We start from the raw sequence: 22162 nt of genomic DNA, 5'->3' as shown, positions 1-22162 counted from the left end.
CCATCTCAAAACCCGCTAGGGTGGGAAGCATAAAAATTCTGGCAAAGGACTTTGAAACCTGAAGGGGGATGCCCAAAATTAAGTACTACACTCTAGCTGAGGCCTAACTCGTGTTTCATATGAGTAATCATAGCTTTCTTGCTTTTATATGCTATTTCTGCATTAAGAAATGAAAGTATTCAATATATCTTTTTGACAGCTTTCTCAACTTGTCCTACCACCTTCATTTTGTACAGTTCTCTGTTAAATTCCATCTATCATGTGTCTGCCCATTTTTCCAGTCTGTCTAGGTCTGCCAAAAATCTGCCACCATCTTTCTCATTATTTACTACATTTCTGAATTTCTTGTAATCTGCACACATGTTCTGCATGCCCAAATTCAGATAATGAATACATCAAAAAAAATGCCATGGTCTCAGTACTGAACACAGGGGAATATTGTATACGACTCTAATCTGAAAAACAACCAGTCACTGCTCTCCCAGGTCTGAGCCAGAAGTTTCGGGTTTGAGTTCCACACCAGGCCAAAGAAGTGTTCACAACATGACCAAACACATTGAGTATGTGAACCTGCAAATCCTTCCAACATGCCAGTGGCTGGCAGTGAGAGCAGAAGAAACTCCTGGTCAATCACGCTTGATGTGGCACCCCTCAAGTTATAATCCCCTGGCGACAGACCAGTCTACTCTCCATCATCAGGAAAAAGTGACGGAAGGAATCACCAATAAGAATCTTTTATTGCGGGTTTACTTAATTAACTGAATTTAAATACCCCCAGGTGCCATGGTGGGATTTGAATCCCTGCCATGGGATATTATTCTGGTCCCTGCAGTTACCCCAAAAAAGAGGAAAAACCGTCCGAAACTACCAAATCAGTAATAATGGGGTTCCTGCAAGTTTTACTGGTGCCCTTCATTTTTATTTTTTCCCTTTAATACAGGTAAATCAATAATACCGTTGGGCCTGTTGTCATTGAATTGTAAGCAGTTCCCGGTTGAGGCTCTCTGGCACTGGCCAATATGGGGCCAAAGTGGCATATGCGGCAGAGTGGTCTTGAAATCCGGCAGTGCGCATGTTCAGTGCGGGCGGGGTTACTATGGCGGCGGGCCGGCAGTGCGCATGCTCAGTGCGGGCGCGGTTACCATGGCGGCGGGCCGGCAGCGCGCATGCTCAGTGCGGGCGCGGTTACCATGGCGGCGGGCCGGCCGTGCGCATGCTCAGTGCGGGCGCGGTTACCATGGCGGCGGGCCGGCAGCGCGCATGCTCAGTGCGGGCGGGCTGGCTGGAAGGATGACAAGATGGCGACCGCAATGTACCTGGAGCATTACCTGGATAGTGAGTACCGGCGGGCGGGCCCTGTGGCGGTCTTGTGTGGGGAGGCTCCGCCCTGCTGGTTGCCCCCCAACCCCCCGGGGGAATGAAAGGCTTTGGTTTTAGCCGCCGGGCCGGCAGCCTGCTCCCACACCCTCCCCCCCCCCCCCCTTCGAAGGAGAGAGTGCGGTATCCCCGCACTCGGCACATACGTGGCTGGGGCGCGGCTCTTCGGGAATTGCTGCGCCAGCCCGGGACAGGGACGTTTCCGTTAGTTTGTGGAAAGCGCACGGCGGGGGGGGAATTCAGGAGTTTCCCAGCGTGGGGAGGGGCCTCTGCGCATGCGCACGGGGATTCACCCTTTCCCGCCACTAGCAGGCAGCAAGCATGTAAACAACTGTGTGTAAGAACCTAATAATAATCTTTATTACTGTCACAAGTAGGCTTACATTAACACTGCAATTAAATTACGGTGAAAATCCCCGAGTCGCCACACGCCAGCGCCTGTTCGGTACAATTCACCTAACTGCATGTCTTTCGGGGCTTGTGCAGGAAACCCACGCAGACAGGAGTGCAGACAGTGACACAGGCCGGAAATCAAACCCAGGTCCCTGGTGCTAATAATAATAATAACCTTTTATTGTCACAAGTATGAACTTACTGTGAAAAGCCCCTAGTCGCCATATTCCGGCGCTTGTTCGGGTAAACTGGTGCGGGAATTGAACCCATGCCGCTGGCCTTGTTCTGCATCACAAACCAGCTGTCCAGCACACTGAGCTAAACCAGCTATGAAGCAACAGTGCTAACCACTATTACCATGCTACTTGTGGGTGTAATAGATGGACATCTGGACCAGTGGGTGTAATAGGTGACAGTCCGTACCACCGAGTAACTGGCAGCCATCCATACCGCTGGGTGTAACAGGCAGCTATCTGTACTGCCAGGTGTAACAGGCAGCCATCCGTACCAGCGGGTGTAACATGCTGCCTGTTTACCGCGTTCTGTGTTGCCGGGTTTACCGGAGTGGCGATCCGTGCCGCTGGGTGATTCCTGACCTGAGGTGTAACCAGGGAGTTGTGATCCAGGGGGGAGGGAGTGATCTGCGTCACTGGGTGTAACGGGGGGGGGGGGGGGGGGGTGGGTGGCGCGCGGAGCACCGCTGGTGTAACCTTGGTGGTGCACTCTGCACTGCTGGGTGTAACCAGAGTGGTACGTTCTGCGCCGCCAGGTGTAAAGGGGGGCCATCTGGCCACCCGGGTGTAGCGGGGGTGGTCAGCACCACCGGCTTCAACAGACGGCCACCCACACCATTGGCTGTAACAGGCAGCCATCCACACCACTGGGTGTAACTGATGGCCATCTGTAACTCCAGGTGTAATAGGCGGCCATCCGTGCCGCAAGTGTAACGGGATGGTGCGGTCTGCGCCGCCAGGTGTAACGGGGGTGGTCTGCAGATGCAACGGGAGGCGGTCTGTAACGGCTGGTGTTCGGTCATGGGGCAACGTACAGTGGATTGTGACCACATTCTTTTGACTGGTCAGAAATATGGGAAAGGGCAGCATGGTGGCCTAGTGGTTAGCACTGCTGCCTCACGGCGCTGAGGTCCCAGGTTCGATCCTGGCTCTGGATCACTGTCCGTGTGGAGTTTGCACATTCTCCCCGTGTCTGCGTGGGTTTCGCCCCCACAACCCAAAAATGTGCAAAGTAGGTGGATTGGCCACGCTAAATTGCCCCTTAATTGGAAAAAATAATTGGGTAATCTAAATTTTTTAAAAAAAGAAATATGGGCAAGACGTAAAAATCGCACATTTAAGTAGTACCTTTGCGTAGGAAAAATAAGTTAAAATGTCATTGCAAGTGTGGAGAAGTTGCAATCGATGTGTTCAATTCATAATGTACCCATTTCCTGGAATAGCAGTTAATTTGCTTGAATTTGAAAATATGCTTTCAGTGAAAATGTTTATTTAAGCTACTTTGTGTGCTGACAGGTATTGAAAATCTGCCCTGTGAACTTCAGCGGATCTTCCATCTGATGCGGGACCTGGACCAGAGAACTGAAGGTACATACAGCACAGTTGGGGAAAACCCGGCAAGCCTCATCTGGGGGGGGTTCCACTGTGCTGTGCAGATTTCAGTGAGCCTTCAGATTTTGACCTCAAACTGTTAAAATGTATCTTCAAGTTTTGTATGCTTATGTTTCAATTGGAATCCTCAATGGGTATTGATCTCTGAATATGGGTAATTTAATTTTCCAGGAACTTTCCGGTTGCAGTTCAGGACGGCATTTTCCAATATTCTTTCAAATTCAAATAGTTCACCTGAAAATCCTTTTTTTAACTTGTAAGCAGTGGGTGTTGGAATATTTTCCAGTAGAAGTGAGAACTTTTTTTTATTATAGAATTTACAGTGCAGAAGGAGGCCATTCGGCCCATCAAGTCTGCACCGGCTCCTGGAAAGAGCACCCTACCCAAGGTTAACACCTCCACCCTATCCCCATAACCCAGTAACCCCACCCAACACTAAGGGCAATTTTGGACACTAAGGGCAATTTATCATGGCCAATCCACCTAACCTGCACATCTTTGGACTGTGGGAGGAAACCGGAGCACCCGGAGGAAACCCACGCACACACAGGGAGGATGTGCAGACTCCGCACAGACAGTGACCCAAGCCGGAATCGAACCTGAGACCCTGGAGCTGTGAAGCGATTGTGCTATCCACAATGCTACCGTGCTGCCCGAGTTGGCTCTGGTGGGTTTAGCCCACTCGGCTAAATCGCTGGCTTTTAAAGCAGGCCAGCAGCACGGTTTGATTCCCGTACCAGCCTCCCCGGACAGGCGCCGGAATGTGGCGACTAGGTGCTTTTCACAGTAACTTCATTGAAGCCTACTCGTGACAATAAGCGATTTTCATTTCTATAGTCACTATTGAGTTTAATCCCATTTTCCTCCCTGGTTGCTTCCAGTATTCTTTAATATTCCGCTTTTTATGTAACCAAACAGTCGCTTTTTAAATGTACTTGTGTAATCTATTTATGTGATTCTACCTATTTCTTCATCACCGTGTCTCTGATCAATGACAACAATCTAAAATTATTTACCGTCATGATTCTTGATGATCTTGAAGCCCTCTGATAAATTTAACCCTGGTCTTGTACAAGTTTAACTTGTTTTCTTGGTTTCATATTCTGTGCCTCCTGGTGATGAAACCCAGGAATCCTACAAAGTAAGAGGGTGCAATTTATATTATTTCACCAGTCTAATTGCTTTACTCCATGTTTGCAGATAAAAAAGTTGAGATTGACAAATTGGCAACAGAATATATCTCAAACGTGAAGGACCTGTCTCCGGATCAACGAGTTGATCAACTGAAGAAGATTCAGCTCGCCTACAATAAATGCAGAGAGTACAGCGATGACAAAGTTCAGTTAGCAATGGAGACGTATGAAATGGTGGGTGGTCTATTAGTCTACAGGGAAACCAACGGTTAATTCATTTTTGATATTTGGGTAAAAATACTGTACTTTTCCATAAAATGTAATTAGGTGGCTTGTACATACTCTGTGCAAGAAATGAGCCTGATTGTCAGTAGCATTTTATCACTGCGTGCATAATGCTGCAATAATCTGAGAATAGTTTTGAAAATACCAACGGGCTATGACTTTTAAAAAAATATTTTTATTCTCCATTTTCACATTTTCCTTCAAAATTTACACCCCACTAACAGACAGTAAACGGTAACAAATACAAAATCAATCCCCTTAACAATAACAACGATTCCATCCTCCCACCACCCCAAACAACGGCCCACCTGTTGATATATGCATCCAATAAAACAAACTCTCCTACGGTGGAAACAAAAACCAAAGGAGAAAAAGAAAAGGGAGTCCGGGACCACCCATGGTCACCATTAACCTATAGAGTCCACTCCCCCCCCCCCCCCCCCCCCCCCCCCTCAACGCCATCTAACCTCTGAAAGAGTACCGTGCATGATACCCAAGAGTTGTAAACCACCCCCCTTCTCCCCCCCCCCCCCCCCAACTCCTCCCCCTCCCCTCCACTGCCTCTTGTAAAAAAAACTCATCCCTTAAACCGGCCAGCGTGGAGGCCCCCACCCGGGTCCCTTTCCCCCTTGCCCGGCCCTAGGAAAGCCCAGAAATCCCCGTTTAGCACACAAACCCTGCATATCCACCTACACCCCAAAGAGCCCTCACTTCGAGTGAAAGACCCATCACTTCCCTTGTCCAAATATATACAACATTGGCTCCTTTAGCCCACACACCCGCACGCAGTGAAACAAAAAAGAAGAAAATACAGTCATGAGGTTACATCAGTACATGGCCATTTCTCAGTTCTGCCGCAGTCCTTCTGCCTTCGCAAACTCCTCTGCTGCTTCCGCCGTTCCAAAATAAAAGTCCTTGAGCTTGTAAGTCACCCTCAGCTTTGCTGGATATACAATGCCGCACTGCACCTTGCTAATGTACAGTGCCCTCTTCACCCGGTTGAAGGCAGCCCGCCTCCTCGCCAGCTCCACCATAAAGTCCTGGTATACATGTATACCAGCTCTAGCCCACCGCAACACCCGCTTCTGCTTGGCCCAGCACAGGACCTTCTCCTTCACACTGTACCTACGGAAGCACAGAGTCACTACCCTTGGCGGCTCACTCGCCTTTGGTACAGGCCTCCACGACCAATGAGCCAGATCCAGTTCATATAGGGAGGGATCCTCCCCCTCCCCCAATAGTTTCGCCAGCATCGCGGAAAAATACTCAGTCGGCCTCTGTTCTTCAACTCCTTCGGGCAGCCCAACAATCCTCAAATTCTGTCGCCTGGATCTGTTTTTCCTCGCAGATCCTTGTTAATCTCTATCACCTTTCGCATCTCCTTCCCCATCGAGGTAAATTGATCACCGTGCTGCAATAATGCCTCCTTCATTTCCTTCAGCGCCTCACCTTGCTCCTGCACCTCTGCCACTGCGCTCGCCACCGACGTCCTCACCAGGGTAATCGCCTCCTCCACCAGCACACTCAAAACCTCCCTCATCTCCTTCCTCATTGTCTCCATGTGTTTTGTAAACTGCTTTTCGAATTCTGCAGTCATCACCGTAGTCATTTCTTCAGCCGTAACCAATGCGGCCTCCCCTGGTGCTCCATCCGCCATTTTCCTTGGTGACCCCAAGGTGACCTTTCCACTCCCCGACGGACCTTCAGCTGTTTTTTTTTACGGCCGTTTTTTTGCTCACCCTCGACATTTTCTTTCACTGTGCCTTCTGAATGGGCTATGACTTGTCATTATCCCAAGTAATTGCAGAGATTACTTTAAACTCCATTTTTTAAAAATCAGTTTTCTTGCTGCAATCCTAATGAACTAAATAACATGCACTAAATTGTACAAAATATAAAAGTATTTCAAACTGATGATATCAAACTGTCTAGTGAGAATAGTACTCCAAGAAGACTGCGTCATTGAGGTGAGAGAAAATTAGAAATTCTATAAATTAAGTCTGGACAGAGAGATGTTCATCTCCATCTTTCCGCATTTACCTCCATAACCTAAGACTCAGCTTCTCCCTCTGCTTCCTGACCCACAGATCGCAATCAGTAAGGATAAACAACGACACCACGATAGTCCTCAATACAGGTTGTGTGCTTAGCTCCCTATTATACTCCCGATACATGCATGACTGTGTGGCAAAATTCGGCCTCAACTCCATCGACAAGTTTGCTGATGACACGACCATAGTGGGTCGGATCTCAAATAACGACGAGTCAGAGTATAGGAGGGAGATAAAGAACTTAGTGGCATGGTGCAATGACAACAATCTCTCCCTCAATATCAACAAAACAAAGGAGCAGGTCATCGACTTCAGTAAGCAAAGTGTCGTCCACGCCCTGTCTGTCAATGATGCCGAGGTGGAGATCGTTGACAGCTTCAAAATGAGGGAGGATCTTATAGAAACAAATAAAATAATGAAAGGAATAGTTAAGATAGAAGCAGGGAGGTTTTTTCCACTGGCGGCTGAAACTAGAATAGCCTCAAAATAAAGGGGAGTAGATTTAGGACTGAGTTGAGGAGGAACTTCTTCACCCATAGGGTTGTAAATCTGGAATTCCCTGCCCAGTGAAGCAGTTTGAAGCTATCTTGTTGAATGTTTTTAAGGCAAAGATAGATAGATTTTTGAATAGTAAAGGAATTCAGGGTTATGGTGAGCGGTGGGGAAGAGAAGCTGAGTCCAGCCATGATCTTATTGAATGGCGGAGCAGACTTGACAGACCAGATGGCCTAGTTCTTATGTTCAAATTCCGAGGTGTAAACATCACCAATAATCTGTCTTAGTCCACCCACATGGACACTACAACCAAGGAAGCACAACAGTGCCTATACTTCATCAGGAAATTGAGGAAATTCGGCATGTCCATGATTTATGAATTTCTGTGAATGTACTATAGCAAGCATCTTACCTGGCTGCATCAAGGCTTGGTATGGCAACTGCACAGTGCAAGACCGTAAGAAACTACAGAGAGTCATGAACATAGCCCAGTCCATCACACGAGCAGGCCTCCCATCCATTGACTTTGTCCACACCACCTGCTGCCTTGGGAAAGCTGGCAGCGTAATCAAAGATCCATCCCACCTAGGTTTTCTCTCTTCCATCAGGCAGAAGATACAAAAGTTTGAGAACAATCATCAATAGTTTCAAAGAAAGCCTCTTCCCCGCTGTTATCAGAATCCTGAATGACCCTCTTGAGATCTGAACTGATCTTTCTACGCATCTTCTCTACAGTTCAACTCTGTCTACCGTATACTTCACCCACCGTCTATGTTTATGCATTTTCATTATGTATCCTCATGCATTTATCGTATGTTCTATGTTTTCATGTATGGAGCAATCTGCCTAGACTATGCATAACAATAGTTTTCACTGTACCTCAGTACACGTGACAATAAATCTAAATCTAAATGTGGTAGCATGTCAGGCATGTAATTCTCAGTTGAGACAGACACCTGAGCGATAGAGGTGTGATATTTCCCACCTCCTTGTTGCAGGTTCTTTGAACTGTGTCTCCTTTTAACTGCCTATCTTCACAGTAATGCACATCTGAATATGTGAACATTCAAATTATTTTGCACTGGTGGAACTTATTTGTGTGCTTATGGCAGGTTGATAAACACATCAGGCGGCTGGATGCTGAATTGGCCAGATTTGAAGCTGATCTGAAGGAAAAATTGGAATCCAGTGACTATGACAGCTCAGGAGGACGAGGCAATAAGAGTGAGTAATGGTATTCTTTTGATGCAGAAAGAGTTCTGAAATGGAGACATGTGATATTCAGTGGAAAATTACATAGGAACATGTGTAGACCATTTAGCCCTTCCAGCCTGTTCCACCATTCAATGATTATGGCTGATCTGTTGCCCACCTTGTAACCTTAGCCGAACAAACATCAGTCCCAGTTTTGGGGAATTTTTAATTAATTTCAAACAAGGTTTTCTAACTGAATGGACGTTCGAAGACCTCTGATTATTTTTGAGTGCGCAGGTTCCAAGCAATATGCAACCTGAAGCTGCAGGAGATTTGTGTCTCATGCAACATTTGTCTTTGTTTATCTCATCATCTTTTTCTTTAATGTTACATTACACAAACACACAATGCCAGTGAAGCCGGTTGAACTGGATAGTTCAAGTAGCACAGGAGGGTATCCATTTCTCATCTCTCTTTAATGGGGAATGAACCTGCTGCAACTGGATGGATGATTGTTGTGTTATTCATACTTATGCAGACTTCCCTAGATATTCCCTCCTGCTTCCCTCTCTCTTGTTCAGTATTCAAATAAAGGAGCTGCAGTTGCAGATCTGTTACCATAAATGGAAGTCCAGGTTTGTTTGCTAACTCGGGTTTGAATGGTCACACGTTGATTTTTGGGAGTGCAGGATCGGAACAAGTATCATAAATATGAAAGTACCAGAGATACCTTGCCCATGCAACGTATTTAGACTCTTGCTTCAAGAAGCAAAATTGTCTAGGGAACAGATATAAAATATAGTGGAATAGGAAACGCTAAAGAAATACAGAAACTGCTGGAAAGACTCTGCAGTCCAGGCAGCATCTGTGGAGAGAGAGAAACAGTTAATGTTTCAGGTCAACGTCCTTTCATCTGTTTTTGAGCAAGGGAAAGGGATGACGATGGAAAAATAAATCAACAGCAAAGGTCCATGAAAGGGTGGAATATAGGAAAGGTTAAATGGCAAAGGTAAAGGAAGAAATAAAGAGATATGGAGAGCAGAGGGATGAACAGCTGCTGGCCAAAAAACAAAGAATGAGAAAAGTAAAGCTGTAAAAATAAAACCTGCAAAGCAACAGGGAACAAAGGGCAGCAGAGTTTAGGGTTTGAAATTGTTGAACTCAATATGAGTCCAAAAGGCTGTAACGTGTCCAGTCTGTAAATGAAATGCTGTCCCTTAAACATAGGGTTGAGCTTCATTAGAACAGTGCAGGAGGCCGAGGACAAAGAGGTCAGCTTGACAACTAGGTGGAGAATTAAAATGATAGGCGACCAGTAGATCGGGGTCACACTTATGGACTGAACATTTAATCTGTGTCTGGTCACCCAAATGTACAGCAAACCGCATTGTCAGCAGTGCATACAGTAAACTAAATTGAAAGAAGTACACATAAATCATTTTCAACTGGAAGGCGTGTTTAGGGCTGCGGATAGTCTGAAGGGAAGATATAAAAGAGCAGGTTTGCATCTCCTGTATTTGCATGGAAAGATTCCATAGTGTGATGAATGTAGGAATTTCAGATATATTGTATTTTATGTATTTGGTTTAATAAGGGTTTAAAGCCTGAGTTTATATGTATGTGACTGCTGCAGTAATGTTTTTAAAAATCCTGGTTTGCAAGACAGCTCGAGTTTTGGAGCCAGAGGTGCAATTAAAGCATTGTAAAAGTTATGGCTAATGAACTTCTATTTATATTAAGAGGGTTTCCTGTGCAGTAGTTAATTACAGACATGGTGTTCAGCTTAACAAGATTATGTAGTTAATGGGAAAAGTATGGGGTTGAAGCAGTCACGTTTTATGGTTTTCAGTAAGTTAATTTTTGACTGGAAGGTGAGCTGAGAAGGTTTCTAAAGAAATAGCAAGAGATTCTGCTTTATTCTGACAGGGTGTCAGGTCTTCTTAAGCAGTCTCAAAAGATCTCTCATCTCAAAGTGGAGTATTCAAGACATCTTTGCACAGCAAGTATTCCTGAGAGTTAACTGTATTTAAAAGTGGATTGGGATCGGAGTTGGTTTTGTTGTTTTGAGTGGAAATAAAGATAGCAGTTAAGAATTATTGTGTCACTGCATTGATTAGCATTGTTTAAGGGATGATTGTTAGCTATTTTCGTGTTAGCTATTTTCGTGTGTGATGTTAAAGATATTTTGATACTATGTTAGTAATAAAGTTTGTTTCAATATACCATATCCCTAGTTTGTGTGAAATTAACTCCTGGAGCAAGGAATCCTTTCCTCGCAGTCGTTTTCTGGCCAGCATCCTAGCCACTGTTGGGGTCTGGTCCGGGATCACAATAATAGGAAGGGGAAAGGTGTTGGAAAGGGTTGAAGAATGGGCTCGGGTGTTGCATCAGAATGCTGAAAGAAAAGAGAGGGAAAGATGTGTTTGGAGGTGGAAGAAATGGCAGAGGATGATTTGTTGAATGCGGAGGCTGGTGGAGTGGATGTTGGCGGGAAGGAAAGAGGGTGCAAGGGGAGCCCTGTCACAGTTCTGGAGGGAGGGGAAGGGGCAAGAGCAGAAGGATCAGGATGGAACAGACAAAATCGAAAACCCTGTCAGCCATGATGCAATTCCATATCAACGCTCCTAATATGCCTTCATTTCTCCTCCCGACCACTGCCGTTGCTATTGCACCACCAACTCTTCTGTCAATTAATCACTTGTCTTCCGCCCTATCACATACCTTCCAATTTATTGTTTCTCTGACAGGCATACCTTTCACTTGCTTAAAACGTTTAATGTTTCTAGCCTTTCTCCATTCTGATAAAAGGTTTGAAACATGTACTCTGTTTATCTTTCCACAGATATTGCTTGACCTGCTGAGTATCTCCAGCATTTTCTGTTTTTATTGTGTCCAGGCAAAACTCCTCCTCCCTTTGCTATACATGTGACATAGAAAATATCCATTCCCTAAGAGAAGGCAGTAGAATAAGTACAAACCCTCCTGGCAACAGGAGAAAAAGATTAGTTGAAACTCAAAATACTAAAACTAACTGAAAAGTTGAGCTACCTATACACTCTACTTTCCACACATCTAATGTGCCTCTCTTTCTCTCCCTTTATAGAAGGCAGAGGCCAGAAAGACAAGAGGGGGTCTCGGGGTCGTGGCAGACATGGATCTGATGATGATATACCAAAGAAAAAGAAGCAGAAAGCAGGGTAGGATGGATGTTTGACTTAAAATAAACAGAATTGTTGATCTTTTTCATTTTAATTTCATTTCCCCACACCATCCCTGCACAATCCCATAATGTCAGTGCGGTAACCAGCAGGTGCATATTCACAATGAAATATTGGGCGTGAGATGAGATTCATCATTTTAAATTTTGCACACTTCTTCAAAGTATGGATTTGTTCTGTGCAAGCCATGTGACAAGTTTGTTTGGCCTTCTGTCAGGAAGGAGGAAGTGACAGCCTTCTCAGGAGCAGCAGGATACTGATGTTGAACATCATACTAACTGCAAGACTGATGAAGAGGTTTACTTGACATTGCTTAACTGGATCACAGTCTGAATGAACTGATCCCATGTCTTTGTGACCTTTAAGGCCAAACCAGTGTATGCAGTGAAGTAGATTTTAAAAATTGGCTTCACCCACATTACCAGACCAGTTTGAAACAATCAGTTGATTTGTTAACACAATCCAAAGAGGTTTCCTACAAATCAATAGTCACTATTCTGCAAGTGTACTTCATTGGTTGTAGAGTGCTTTGGGATGTCTTCAGATCATGAAAGGTGGTGTAGAAGTCCAAGTTTAATTTTCGATAATGTTGGATTGTTTTCATTCATTTGAGAACAGAAGGAAGCAGGGGACAGTGGGTAGAGTTCCATATTGGAGGTAGTACTTTGGATTAGCCAGTCCTCAAGCTTAGAGGTTTCCGACATTAAGCTTTTGGCTTCTCTCTGCAGGGGAGCATAAAGATGTCTGCAAGAAGCTTGCATCTAGAACTGACTTTGGTTTTCCTTCTCTAGGCCAGAATACTCTGATTCTGTTTTGAAAATGCACCCATCTGATGTGTTGGACATGCCAGTTGACCCCAATGAACCCACCTACTGTCTGTGTCACCAGGTTTCATATGGTGAAATGATAGGCTGTGATAACCCAGATGTAAGTATATTTCTGGTGTTTTGTTTTGTTTTCTTATTAATGCACTATTAAATACCATTCCTATTTAGTAGAGCTGGGTGAAGGGAGTTGTTGATACTTATTTCTGTGTAAAGATTTATTAAACTATGACTAAAAAGTAAGCAAGCACAACGCAACTGGTCACTGAGCACAGCTAGTCACAGAAGGAATTTAGAAATCTGGTGGGTGAGAGAATTTTAAGGGTTAATCTCTTTACAAAATCTACTCTAATTTGCATTTAGAAATTACTGTAATGTACTTTTTTTTTGTCCTAGCGGGGAGAAACCCAACAACCTCCCTGCAAGAGAGGCAGCTACAGTAGTTAATTAGATAGCTCATTTGAACTAGATTCTCGAGTTCTCTGGTATCTTCTCTCGACACTCTGAGATGAGTGCTGCCTCATCTCTGTAGAATTTTGGTTAATTTAAATAGAACGGTCTTGCTAAGCAACGGTCTTGAAATAAGCAAATACGAAGACTGGTCACTGAGTGCTGCACATACAATAGTATGAGAATGGAATTCAGTGCAGTGAGGGAGAAGGTGCTGTTCATCTAAGTAGCTACCCTAACTTTTGAGTTCAGACGAGCGCGGAGAGCGGTGGACCAGTTTAAAAGAGCTGGGCAATCAGTCCACGAATCAGCCCCATTCTGAGAAACGTTTGGAGCGTGACAACACAAGGAATGGTTTTCTATAGGTATGTGAAATGGAATATATTAGCAAAAGCAAATGTGAGCCCGTGACAGGCAGAGACTGGATAATTTATAATGGATAATAAGGAAATGGCTGATAAACTAAACAAGTACTTTATGGAGGATACAAGAAACCTCCCAAAATACTAGAGAACCAAAGGACTAGCAGGAATTAGGAACTGAATGAAATTAGTATTAGTAAAAAAGTAGTAATAGAGAAATTAACCTGATAAATCCCCTGGACATGATTGCCTACATCCCAGAGTGATAAAAGATGGTGGGTGCATTGCTGGTCATCTTCCAAAATATTATAGATTCTGGAATGATTGCTACAGATTTATAGGTAGCAAATGTAACCCTACTTTTTAAGAAAGGAAGAAGAGAAAATGGAACTACGGACCTGTTAGCCTAACATCAGCAGAGAGGGTATGATAACTGGACACTTAGAAAATAATGATTGGATTGGGTTGAGCCATCCATAGAATTCCTGCAGTGCAGAAGGAAGCCAGTTGGCCGACCGGGTCTGCAACAACTCTCTTAAAGAGCACTCTAATTAGGAGCACTCCTCCGCCCTATCCTCGTAACCCCATAACCCCACTTAACCTACACATCTTTGTGACATGAAGGGGAAATTTAGCATGGTCAATCCACCTAACCTGCACTTCTTTGGACTGTGGGAGGAAACCGGACCACCTGGACAAAACCCACTCAGACACAGGAAGAAAGTGCAAACTCCTCACAAGACAGTAACCCAAGGCTGGAATTGAACCCAGGTCAATGGCGTTGTGAGGCAGCAATGCTAACCATTGTGCTGTCCCTCATCCTGGATTTATGAACAAGAAATTATATTTGACAACCCTGTTAAGAGGTTTTTTTTGAGGATTTATTTTTTTACATAAATTTTAGAGTACCCAATTATTTATTTTCCAATTTAGAGGCAATTTAGCATGCCCAATCCACCTAACCTGCACATCTTTGAGTTGTGGGGGTGAGACCCACGTAGACAAGGGGAAAATGTGCAAACTCCTTTTTGAGGATGTAAATAGATAAATAGATATGGGAGAACCAGTGGATCTGGTGTATTTCGATTTTCAGAAGTGCTTTTGAGAAGGTCCCACACAGGTTAGTAAAGAAAATTAGAGCTCATGGGATTGATATACTGATGTAGATCGATATACTGATGTGAATTGAGAATTGGTTAATGGACAGAAAAGAGATTGGGAATAAACAAATTATTCTCCGGTTGGCAGACTGTGAGTAGTGGGGTACTGCAAGGAACAGGACCCAGCTATTCCAACTCTATATCATTGATTTGGATGTGGGGATCAAATTAAATATTTCCAAGTTTGCTGCTGATACAAAACTAGGCAAGATGTGCTTTGTTAGGAGGATGCAGAGGCTTCAATGCAATTTAACAGACTAGGTGAGTGGAGAAGGACATGGCAGATGGAATATAATGTGAAGTTATCCACTTTGGTGGGTTAAAGAGAAATATAGAATGTTGCAGGAGTTTGATGCCAATTCGACTAAAGTGGTCCTCATTCCCCAGCAGAGCAGACGACAGTTAGGGAGTTTCAGTTCAAGAACATTATACTAGCTACAAACAGGGGAGCTAAGCATCCACTCGGTGGCTTGCCAGCTCCCCGATCGTAGGAAATACAGGGCAATTATATTTTGGTGCATGTTAATTACTTGGGAAATACACAAATCAAAAGAATACATTTGTATTTATAGAGATTATCTATGTCCATTCACAACTGATGATTGGGATTACATAATGCATTACATATGAGTATAATTAACAATCATACTCATGGCACGTACGTATTATAATATCACAACGCATGTATTTGTATCCACTTATCTACTAACTACTGGACATAAATAAGATAAAGAAAAGCCTGAGCTGTGGTACTCATACTCCCATCCCATTGTCCAATGTTTCTGCAAGGCACACAAGCTGCAGCTGCATAATGATGAATTGAATTTTTGTGTGCAAGCTGTGTGACTACATCCTTGCTATAATGGTAGCAGAGTGGTTAGCACTGTTGCTTCACAGTTCCAGGGACCCAGGTTCGATTCCCGGCTTGGGTCACTGTCTGTGTGGAGTCTGCATCTGCTCCCGGTGTCTGTGTGGGTTTCCTCCGGGTGCTCTAGTTTCCTTCCACAAGTCCTGAAAGACATGCTTGTCGGGTGAATTGGACATTTTGAATTCTCCCTCAGTGTACCCGAACAGGTGCCGGAGTGTGCTGACCAGGGTATTTTCACAGAAACTTAATCGCTGTGTTAATGTAAGCCTACTTGTGACACTGATAAAGATTATTATTAATTAATAAAACAAGGTTCCTTGAATGCTTATCTGTAGACAGTCTCCATTGCAGCAACAGGATTCTCATACTAGTTTCTTTGAGAATTTACCAGCTAGCAAGCAGGAGCCCGTTAGGTTTAATTTAAACCTGTATGATTTCTAACTCTTTCGCAGAATATTTTTTAAATGGTGAGACATTGAGATGTGTTGATGGCAAAAGTGGTCTGGGTGTGCTTGATCATGAATCACCTGAAAGCTAGCATGCAGGTCGAGCAAGCAATTTGGAAGGCCTTTTTGGCCTTTATTACAAGAGGAATTGAGTACAGTAAAGATGTCTTGCTGCAATTGTTTTTTGTTAATAAATATTTTTATTCTCCTTTTTCACAATTTTTCTCCCGAATTTACATCCAACAACAATCAATAACCAACAACAAATATCTCAAACCCCTTAACAGTAACAACGATCCCATCCTCTCACCATGCCCAGACATCAGCCCGCATGTTAACATAAACAAATGACAAAGAAGAAAAAAAAGGAAGCAGGGATTACCCATAGTCATCTTCAACATACATAGCCCCCCGCACCCCCCCCCCCCCAACTAATGTTCGATGTTATTCAGTTCTTGAAAGTGCATAATAAATAGTGCCCATGACTTGTAGAACCCCTCCAAGCTTCCCCTGAGTTCAAACTTAACCTTCTCAAGGGTCAAGTATTCCAACAGGTCCCCTCGCCACGCCAGGGCACAGGGTGGAGAGGCCGCTCTCCATCCCAGCAGGATCCGCCTTCGGGCGATCAACGAGGAGTAGGCTATGATATCTGCCTCCGCACCCGTTTTCAACCCTGGCTGATCCGACACCCCGAATATGGCCTCCCGGGTCCAGCTTCACATGCACCACCATGGAAATTACCCTAAACACCTCCTTCCAGTACTCCCCAAGCTTTGGACAGGACCAAACCATATGAACTTGATTAGCGGGCCCACCCACCCCCCCGCAACGTTTACACACATCTTCTACCCCTTCAAAGAATCGGCTCATCCTTGCCCTCGTGAGGTGTGCCCTGTACACCACATTCAGCTGTATCAGCCCCAACCTCGCACAAGAGGTGGAGGCAGTCACTCTCCGGAGCACCTCATACCAGACCCCCTTCTCTATAACCTCGCCCAATTTTTCCTCCCACTTCGCTTTGTTCCCCTCCAGTGGTGCCTTATCCTTTTCCAACATAGCTCCATATACCGCTGACACTGTCCCCTTCTCCAGTCCACTTGCCGCCAAAACCTCCTCCAAGAACGTGGAGGCCGGTTCCTCCGGGAAACCCTGTATCTCCTTCCTGGCAAAGTCCCGAACCTGCATAATACCTAAACACTTCTCCCTGCTGTTGCTCGTTCTGGGTGAGTGTGCTTTACACTCAGTTGGCTCTGTTTTATTCCTTAGCTCTAGAGTCGCCAGGTATCTTTATGATACCGCCACGAGGTTCAAGTTCAGATCAATGACTCAATACACCAGTTTGTAAGTTCAAACAAGACACGTTTATTATTACAGTTATTTACTACTCATGCACATAATACGAAGACTAAACTGTTCCTACCACTACTAGGCCAATATTTATCTGAAATAAGGGAACTGCCGGATCAGGGAACAATGGCCTCTTGCTTTGTCCTGGATCCGCAGGCTTCCAGTTAGTGTGGACTAAAGGGGTCAGGAGTGTCTATTCTCGTAGCAGGCGTTGTAGGACACTTGTCGGTGTAGCAATTGGCCAGGCCTCTCCTTCTCACGTTCAAGTTCCTGGAGAGGTGCTGCAAAGGTGTTCTGCTGGGAGGGCCGGCTAAGAGATCGAATTTGTCTTGGGACCTTACTTTTATAGGTCCCAGGGGCCTCGCGTCCATCTGGGTGGATCCTGTACCTGCTTGCAATCAATTGGATCTCATACCAATCGATTGGTTTGAATTCCCCAATACTGGTGCTGTTTCCCGATCGCTGGGTGGTTCTTGGGGCTGTTTGTAACTTATTGTCCGGGACTCCTGCTGGCGCCGAAGAGTCTAGCTTGACATTTGTTATTCTTAATTGTGTCCATTGTGCCTGGGAATCGCTCAATTAATATGCGCAGCTTGCTAGTTTCTATGTTGTCTGGTTTCTTCACAGACAGAATCCACAGAGAGGTTCTGTCCTCCAAACAGAAGAGCAGTTATGAAACTGGAGCTAGCAAGCTCTCAGAGGTGTTGGCCGACATGCCTGTCGGCTGGACTTCAGACATTTCAGCTGATAAGGTGTCTTGCAAATTCTCAAAGGTATCGGCGGACAGATTGAGTGTGTGTCCGCAGAGCTACTGTTTCTGAAAAAACAAACAAAACACAAACAAACAAACATGCAACAAACATACCGCAGGTTCCGTCAGAAAAGGACACCGTTTAGTACGGACCTGAATACTTTGGGGCCAGAAATGTGCTGGGATTATAAACAGACAGGATCACTTGCTGTCCAACCTGAAACTCTGTGGAATGTACTGTCCGGTTGAAACAAGCCTTGCTCTGTTTCTTTTTCTTTCCCAATTTAACTGCGGCTGTTAACTGAGCCGATCTTAAATTTTCCACTAATTGTTTGACTGCTGTCTCGTGTGTGAGGGCCGTCACTTCTGGGCTGGTCATGTTGAGTCCTAAAAGGAATTCAGAACCTTTCATGGGGCGTCCGGTCATGTGTGTGTGGGGTGAAACCTGTTGAAGCTGAAACCGTATTCCTTAAAAACAGAAGTGCGAATGGGAGCACCGAATCCCAAGTCGTATTATTTTCCTAGACCATCTTTCTAAGGGTCGATTTTAGAGTCCGATTCATGTGTTCCACTATACTGCTTGACTGGGGGTGGTACGCAATGTGGAAATTTTGTTTAATGCCGAATATGGTCAGGACGTTCTTCATGACCCGTCCTGTGAAATGAGATCTTTGGTCCGGCTCAATACTTCTGGGGAGTCCCCATCTAGTAAAGATGTGGTGTGTAGGATCTTTGCGGTTGTTTTGGCCGTGTTAATTCGTGATGGGAATGCCTCTACCCATTTGGTGAATGTATCAATTACCACCAAAACATATTAATAGCCTTTCCTGCATGGGGGCAATGGACCTATAAAATTGATCTGGAGGTTAGTCCAGGGGCCATTAACGGGGCGAGTGTGACCAAGCTGAGCCTTCTAAGAATACCTCTCCGGGTTATTCTGTGCACAAATTAAACAATTCTTGATGTAATGCGTTACATCTTCTCTCAAATCTGGTCACCGTTGGCCTGACCAAAATGTCGAACAGGGCTCCCATCTGCAACAACCATAGGTTCAAACCAGCACTGACCGACGCCACCTTCAAAAGGTGGAGGCAGGACGGGGGAACATTGACAGTCAGGGACCTATACACGGACGACAGGATCGCAACACTGGACGAACTGACAGAGAAATTTCAGCTAGCTGGGGGGAACGAGCTACGGTACCTGCAGCTCAAAAACTTCCTACGAAAGGAGACAAGGACGTACCCACAACCGCCACGACAGACACTACTGGAAGACCTACTGGACGCAAGTATCCTAGAGAAAGGGAACTGTAGTGACATGTATGGCCGACTGGTAGATAGGGACGACACCGTACTGGACACAACAAGAAGGAAATGGGAGGATGACCTGGGGATGGAGATAGGGTGGGGACTCTGGAGCGAAGCACTGCATAGGGTCAACTCCACCTCCACGTGCGCAAGGCTCAGCCTGACGCAACTAAAAGTGGTACATAGAGCCCACCTAACAAGAACCCGTATGAGTAGGTTCTTCCCGGAGGTGGAAGACAGATGTGAGCGGTGCCAAAGAGGCCCGGCCAACCACGCCCACATGTTCTGGTCTTGCCCCAGACTTGTGGAGTACTGGACAGCCTTCTTCGAGGCTATGTCCAAAGTGGTGGGGGTGAGGGTGGAGCCATGCCCGATAGTGGCGGTCTTCGGGGTTTCAGACCAGCCAGATCTATTCCTGGGGAGGAGGGCGGACGCCCTTGCCTTTGCCTCCCTGATCGCCCGCCGTAGAATCCTGTTTGGCTGGCGGTCAGCAGCACCGCCCAGAGCTGCGGACTGGCTGTCCGACCTCTCGGAATCTCTCCAAATGGAGAAAATCAAATTTGCCATCCGAGGGTCGGACGACGGCTTCCACAGAACGTGGGAGCCATTCATGCAACTGTTCCGGGACCTATTTGTGGCCAATGTACAAGAGGAAGAATAGTCGGGGGAAGGTAGCGGGAGGGGGGGGGGGGGGCTACAGGTTCGTTACGGGGGTTCGATGGCTAGCTAAGGCCCAAAACCAAGCTAAATAAACATGTTGAGGGGGGGGGGGGGCCGCAGTTACTACTACGAAGATGCTTACCTGTAAATATGTATGTTAATTTTTGCGTGTTTGTTTTTGTTTGTTTTTTTTTGTTTCTCTCTCCTAACAATTTGTAATTTGTTCAATATAAAATACGAAAACTGAATAAAAACATTTATTTAAAAAAAAAATCTGGTCACCAACAGAGCTGTCTCAGGTGGGCTTGGTGGGGTCTATCCCTTGGTGTCCATGACTGTCATGGAATAGGCAAATCATTTGATTCCTGTCCTTCTCATGAACCACATACAGTTTATCTTTCAGAACCACACCATCATGTGTGGTCAGAGCGTGTTTAAACTTGTCATACTGGGCCGAAAACTTTCCTCTCAAAATCTCCCTGAGATTGCTGTCCTGTTTTTGGGCCTATATTAAATCCTCAATGTTGGTCTGTGAGACCTGAACTGAACTCTCAGGGGCGCTACCGGGGGGGTGTCCAAAAATGTCCGTGCCTGGAACCTGCTTTTGCCAGTGCGTCGGCTTTCACATTTCCAGGGGGGGGTAACCGATGATGGCTTCTTACTTTAATTATTCCGTAAATCCTATCCTTTGCCTGTTCTAGGATATGGCGGAGCAATGGGGCTATGGAAGGGGCTTTCCATCTGCGGAAACAAAACCTCTTGCCTTTCACAGGGGTAGAAATTCCGTCAAACTGTTGCAGACATGTAGACTATCAGAATATATATCTGCTGGGCTGGGGAACAAATCTGGGTGGTTCACTATGTTAGCTATGGCCGCGAGCTCTGCTGCCTGCGCGCCTAAGTGACTGGGTAACTTTAAAGCTATCTCTTCTAATGCGCGTCCCTGCGCGTCCTCTACATAGATGCCGCATCCTCTTATGCGCTCACCATTAAAACAGTGGATGAACCATCCACATAAATCTTCAAGGGGGCACACGTGTCTGTGTGCTGGGGCTTTGAGTTGAACTTCCTATCTTCCTGGGGGGCGTCTTTGCAATGAAGGGTCCTGTGTTGTGGAGGGGGGCTACTATCTCGCATTCACGGGGTTGTCCTGGGTATTGGAGGTTGTCTGCTAAGAAGGTGTGTGTCTTTGTCCGTTTAACTGTGATGTCCCGTCCCTGTAAAGGAAGGGTCCACCTAGCTGCTCTAATTTGGCTAACTGAACCGTCCTTCAGTCGTCCGTCCAATAGAAGCTGTGTGGGGGTGTGTTCGGTCAGAATCGTTATGGGGTTGAGTCCGGTAAGGTACGAAAAGTACTTTACTGCCCAGAATACTGTGAGTAGGTGCCTTTAGCAGGCTGAAAATCCTTGCTATACTGGGTCTAAAAGTCAGGAGGCATAAGCCACTGGTCGTAGCTGCTCGTGACGTTCCTGAAGGAGCACGGCAGAGAGGGTCAGATCTGTGCTTGCTACCTCAATTGCATAGGGGGAAAGCGGGTCTGGAACTTGGAGTGCGGGGGCTGCGCTAAGGGCTCTTTTAAAATCGTCCACAGCATCCGTATGCTGCGGAAGCCATTCCCAAGGGGCTCCTTTCTTAAGGAGGTCTGAAAGGGGGGGTGCTTTTGTCGCAAAATCGTCAATGTGGTTCCGACAGTACCCAACCAGTCCTAAAAACGACCAGAGGGCTGAAACATTTTGGGGAAGGGGCAATTTGACGATCGAGTCAATTCTTTTGTACTCGATCTCGCGTTTGCCGTGCGTGATGACTGTACCCAAATACATGACTTTACTCTCCAATATTTGGGCCTTTCTGGGGTTCACTTTATATCCAATTGTTTGCAGAAGTTCCAGGAGTTCAGACAGAAGCGTGATGTGCTCTGCCTTGGTGTCATACTGTACCAGACATTCGGGTCGGGAAAATTTTGATAATCCATTTGCCAGCTGTCGGTGGAAAATGGAGGGGGAATTGTGGAATCCTTGTGGGAGGCATGTCCACGTGTACTGCTGACCTTTAAAAGTGAATGTGAATTTGTACTGGCACGCCTTCGCCAATGGGATTGACCAGAAGCCGTTGCGAATGTCGAAAACCATAAAATACATGGAGTTGAGTCCCTGCTTGAGCATGGTCTCGGGACTTGTTGCTACCGTGGGGGCTACTGCGGGGGTGACTTTATT

At 45.6% G+C, this 22162-nt stretch overlaps 1 protein-coding gene across 1 annotated transcript in view; it reads left to right on the top strand.

Annotated features, from left to right (window-relative positions):
- The first annotated feature begins 1235 nt into the window (after positions 1 to 1235).
- Positions 1236 to 22162, top strand: part of LOC119975862 (inhibitor of growth protein 5) — a 31959-nt gene continuing 11032 nt past the window's right edge. Inside the window, exons 1-6 of the mRNA XM_038815741.1 lie at positions 1236 to 1335; positions 3300 to 3371; positions 4596 to 4762; positions 8472 to 8583; positions 11657 to 11750; positions 12563 to 12698. Coding sequence (XP_038671669.1) covers positions 1299 to 1335; positions 3300 to 3371; positions 4596 to 4762; positions 8472 to 8583; positions 11657 to 11750; positions 12563 to 12698 — 618 coding nt within the window. The 5' untranslated portion in view covers positions 1236 to 1298. The remainder of the gene's footprint in view (positions 1336 to 3299; positions 3372 to 4595; positions 4763 to 8471; positions 8584 to 11656; positions 11751 to 12562; positions 12699 to 22162) is intronic.

The sequence above is a fragment of the Scyliorhinus canicula genome, chromosome 13, assembly GCF_902713615.1.
Source record: "Scyliorhinus canicula chromosome 13, sScyCan1.1, whole genome shotgun sequence".
Lineage (NCBI taxonomy): Eukaryota > Metazoa > Chordata > Chondrichthyes > Carcharhiniformes > Scyliorhinidae > Scyliorhinus > Scyliorhinus canicula.
The sequence above is the reverse complement of the archived record's forward strand: the minus strand, read 5'-3'. Positions and strand labels throughout refer to the sequence as shown.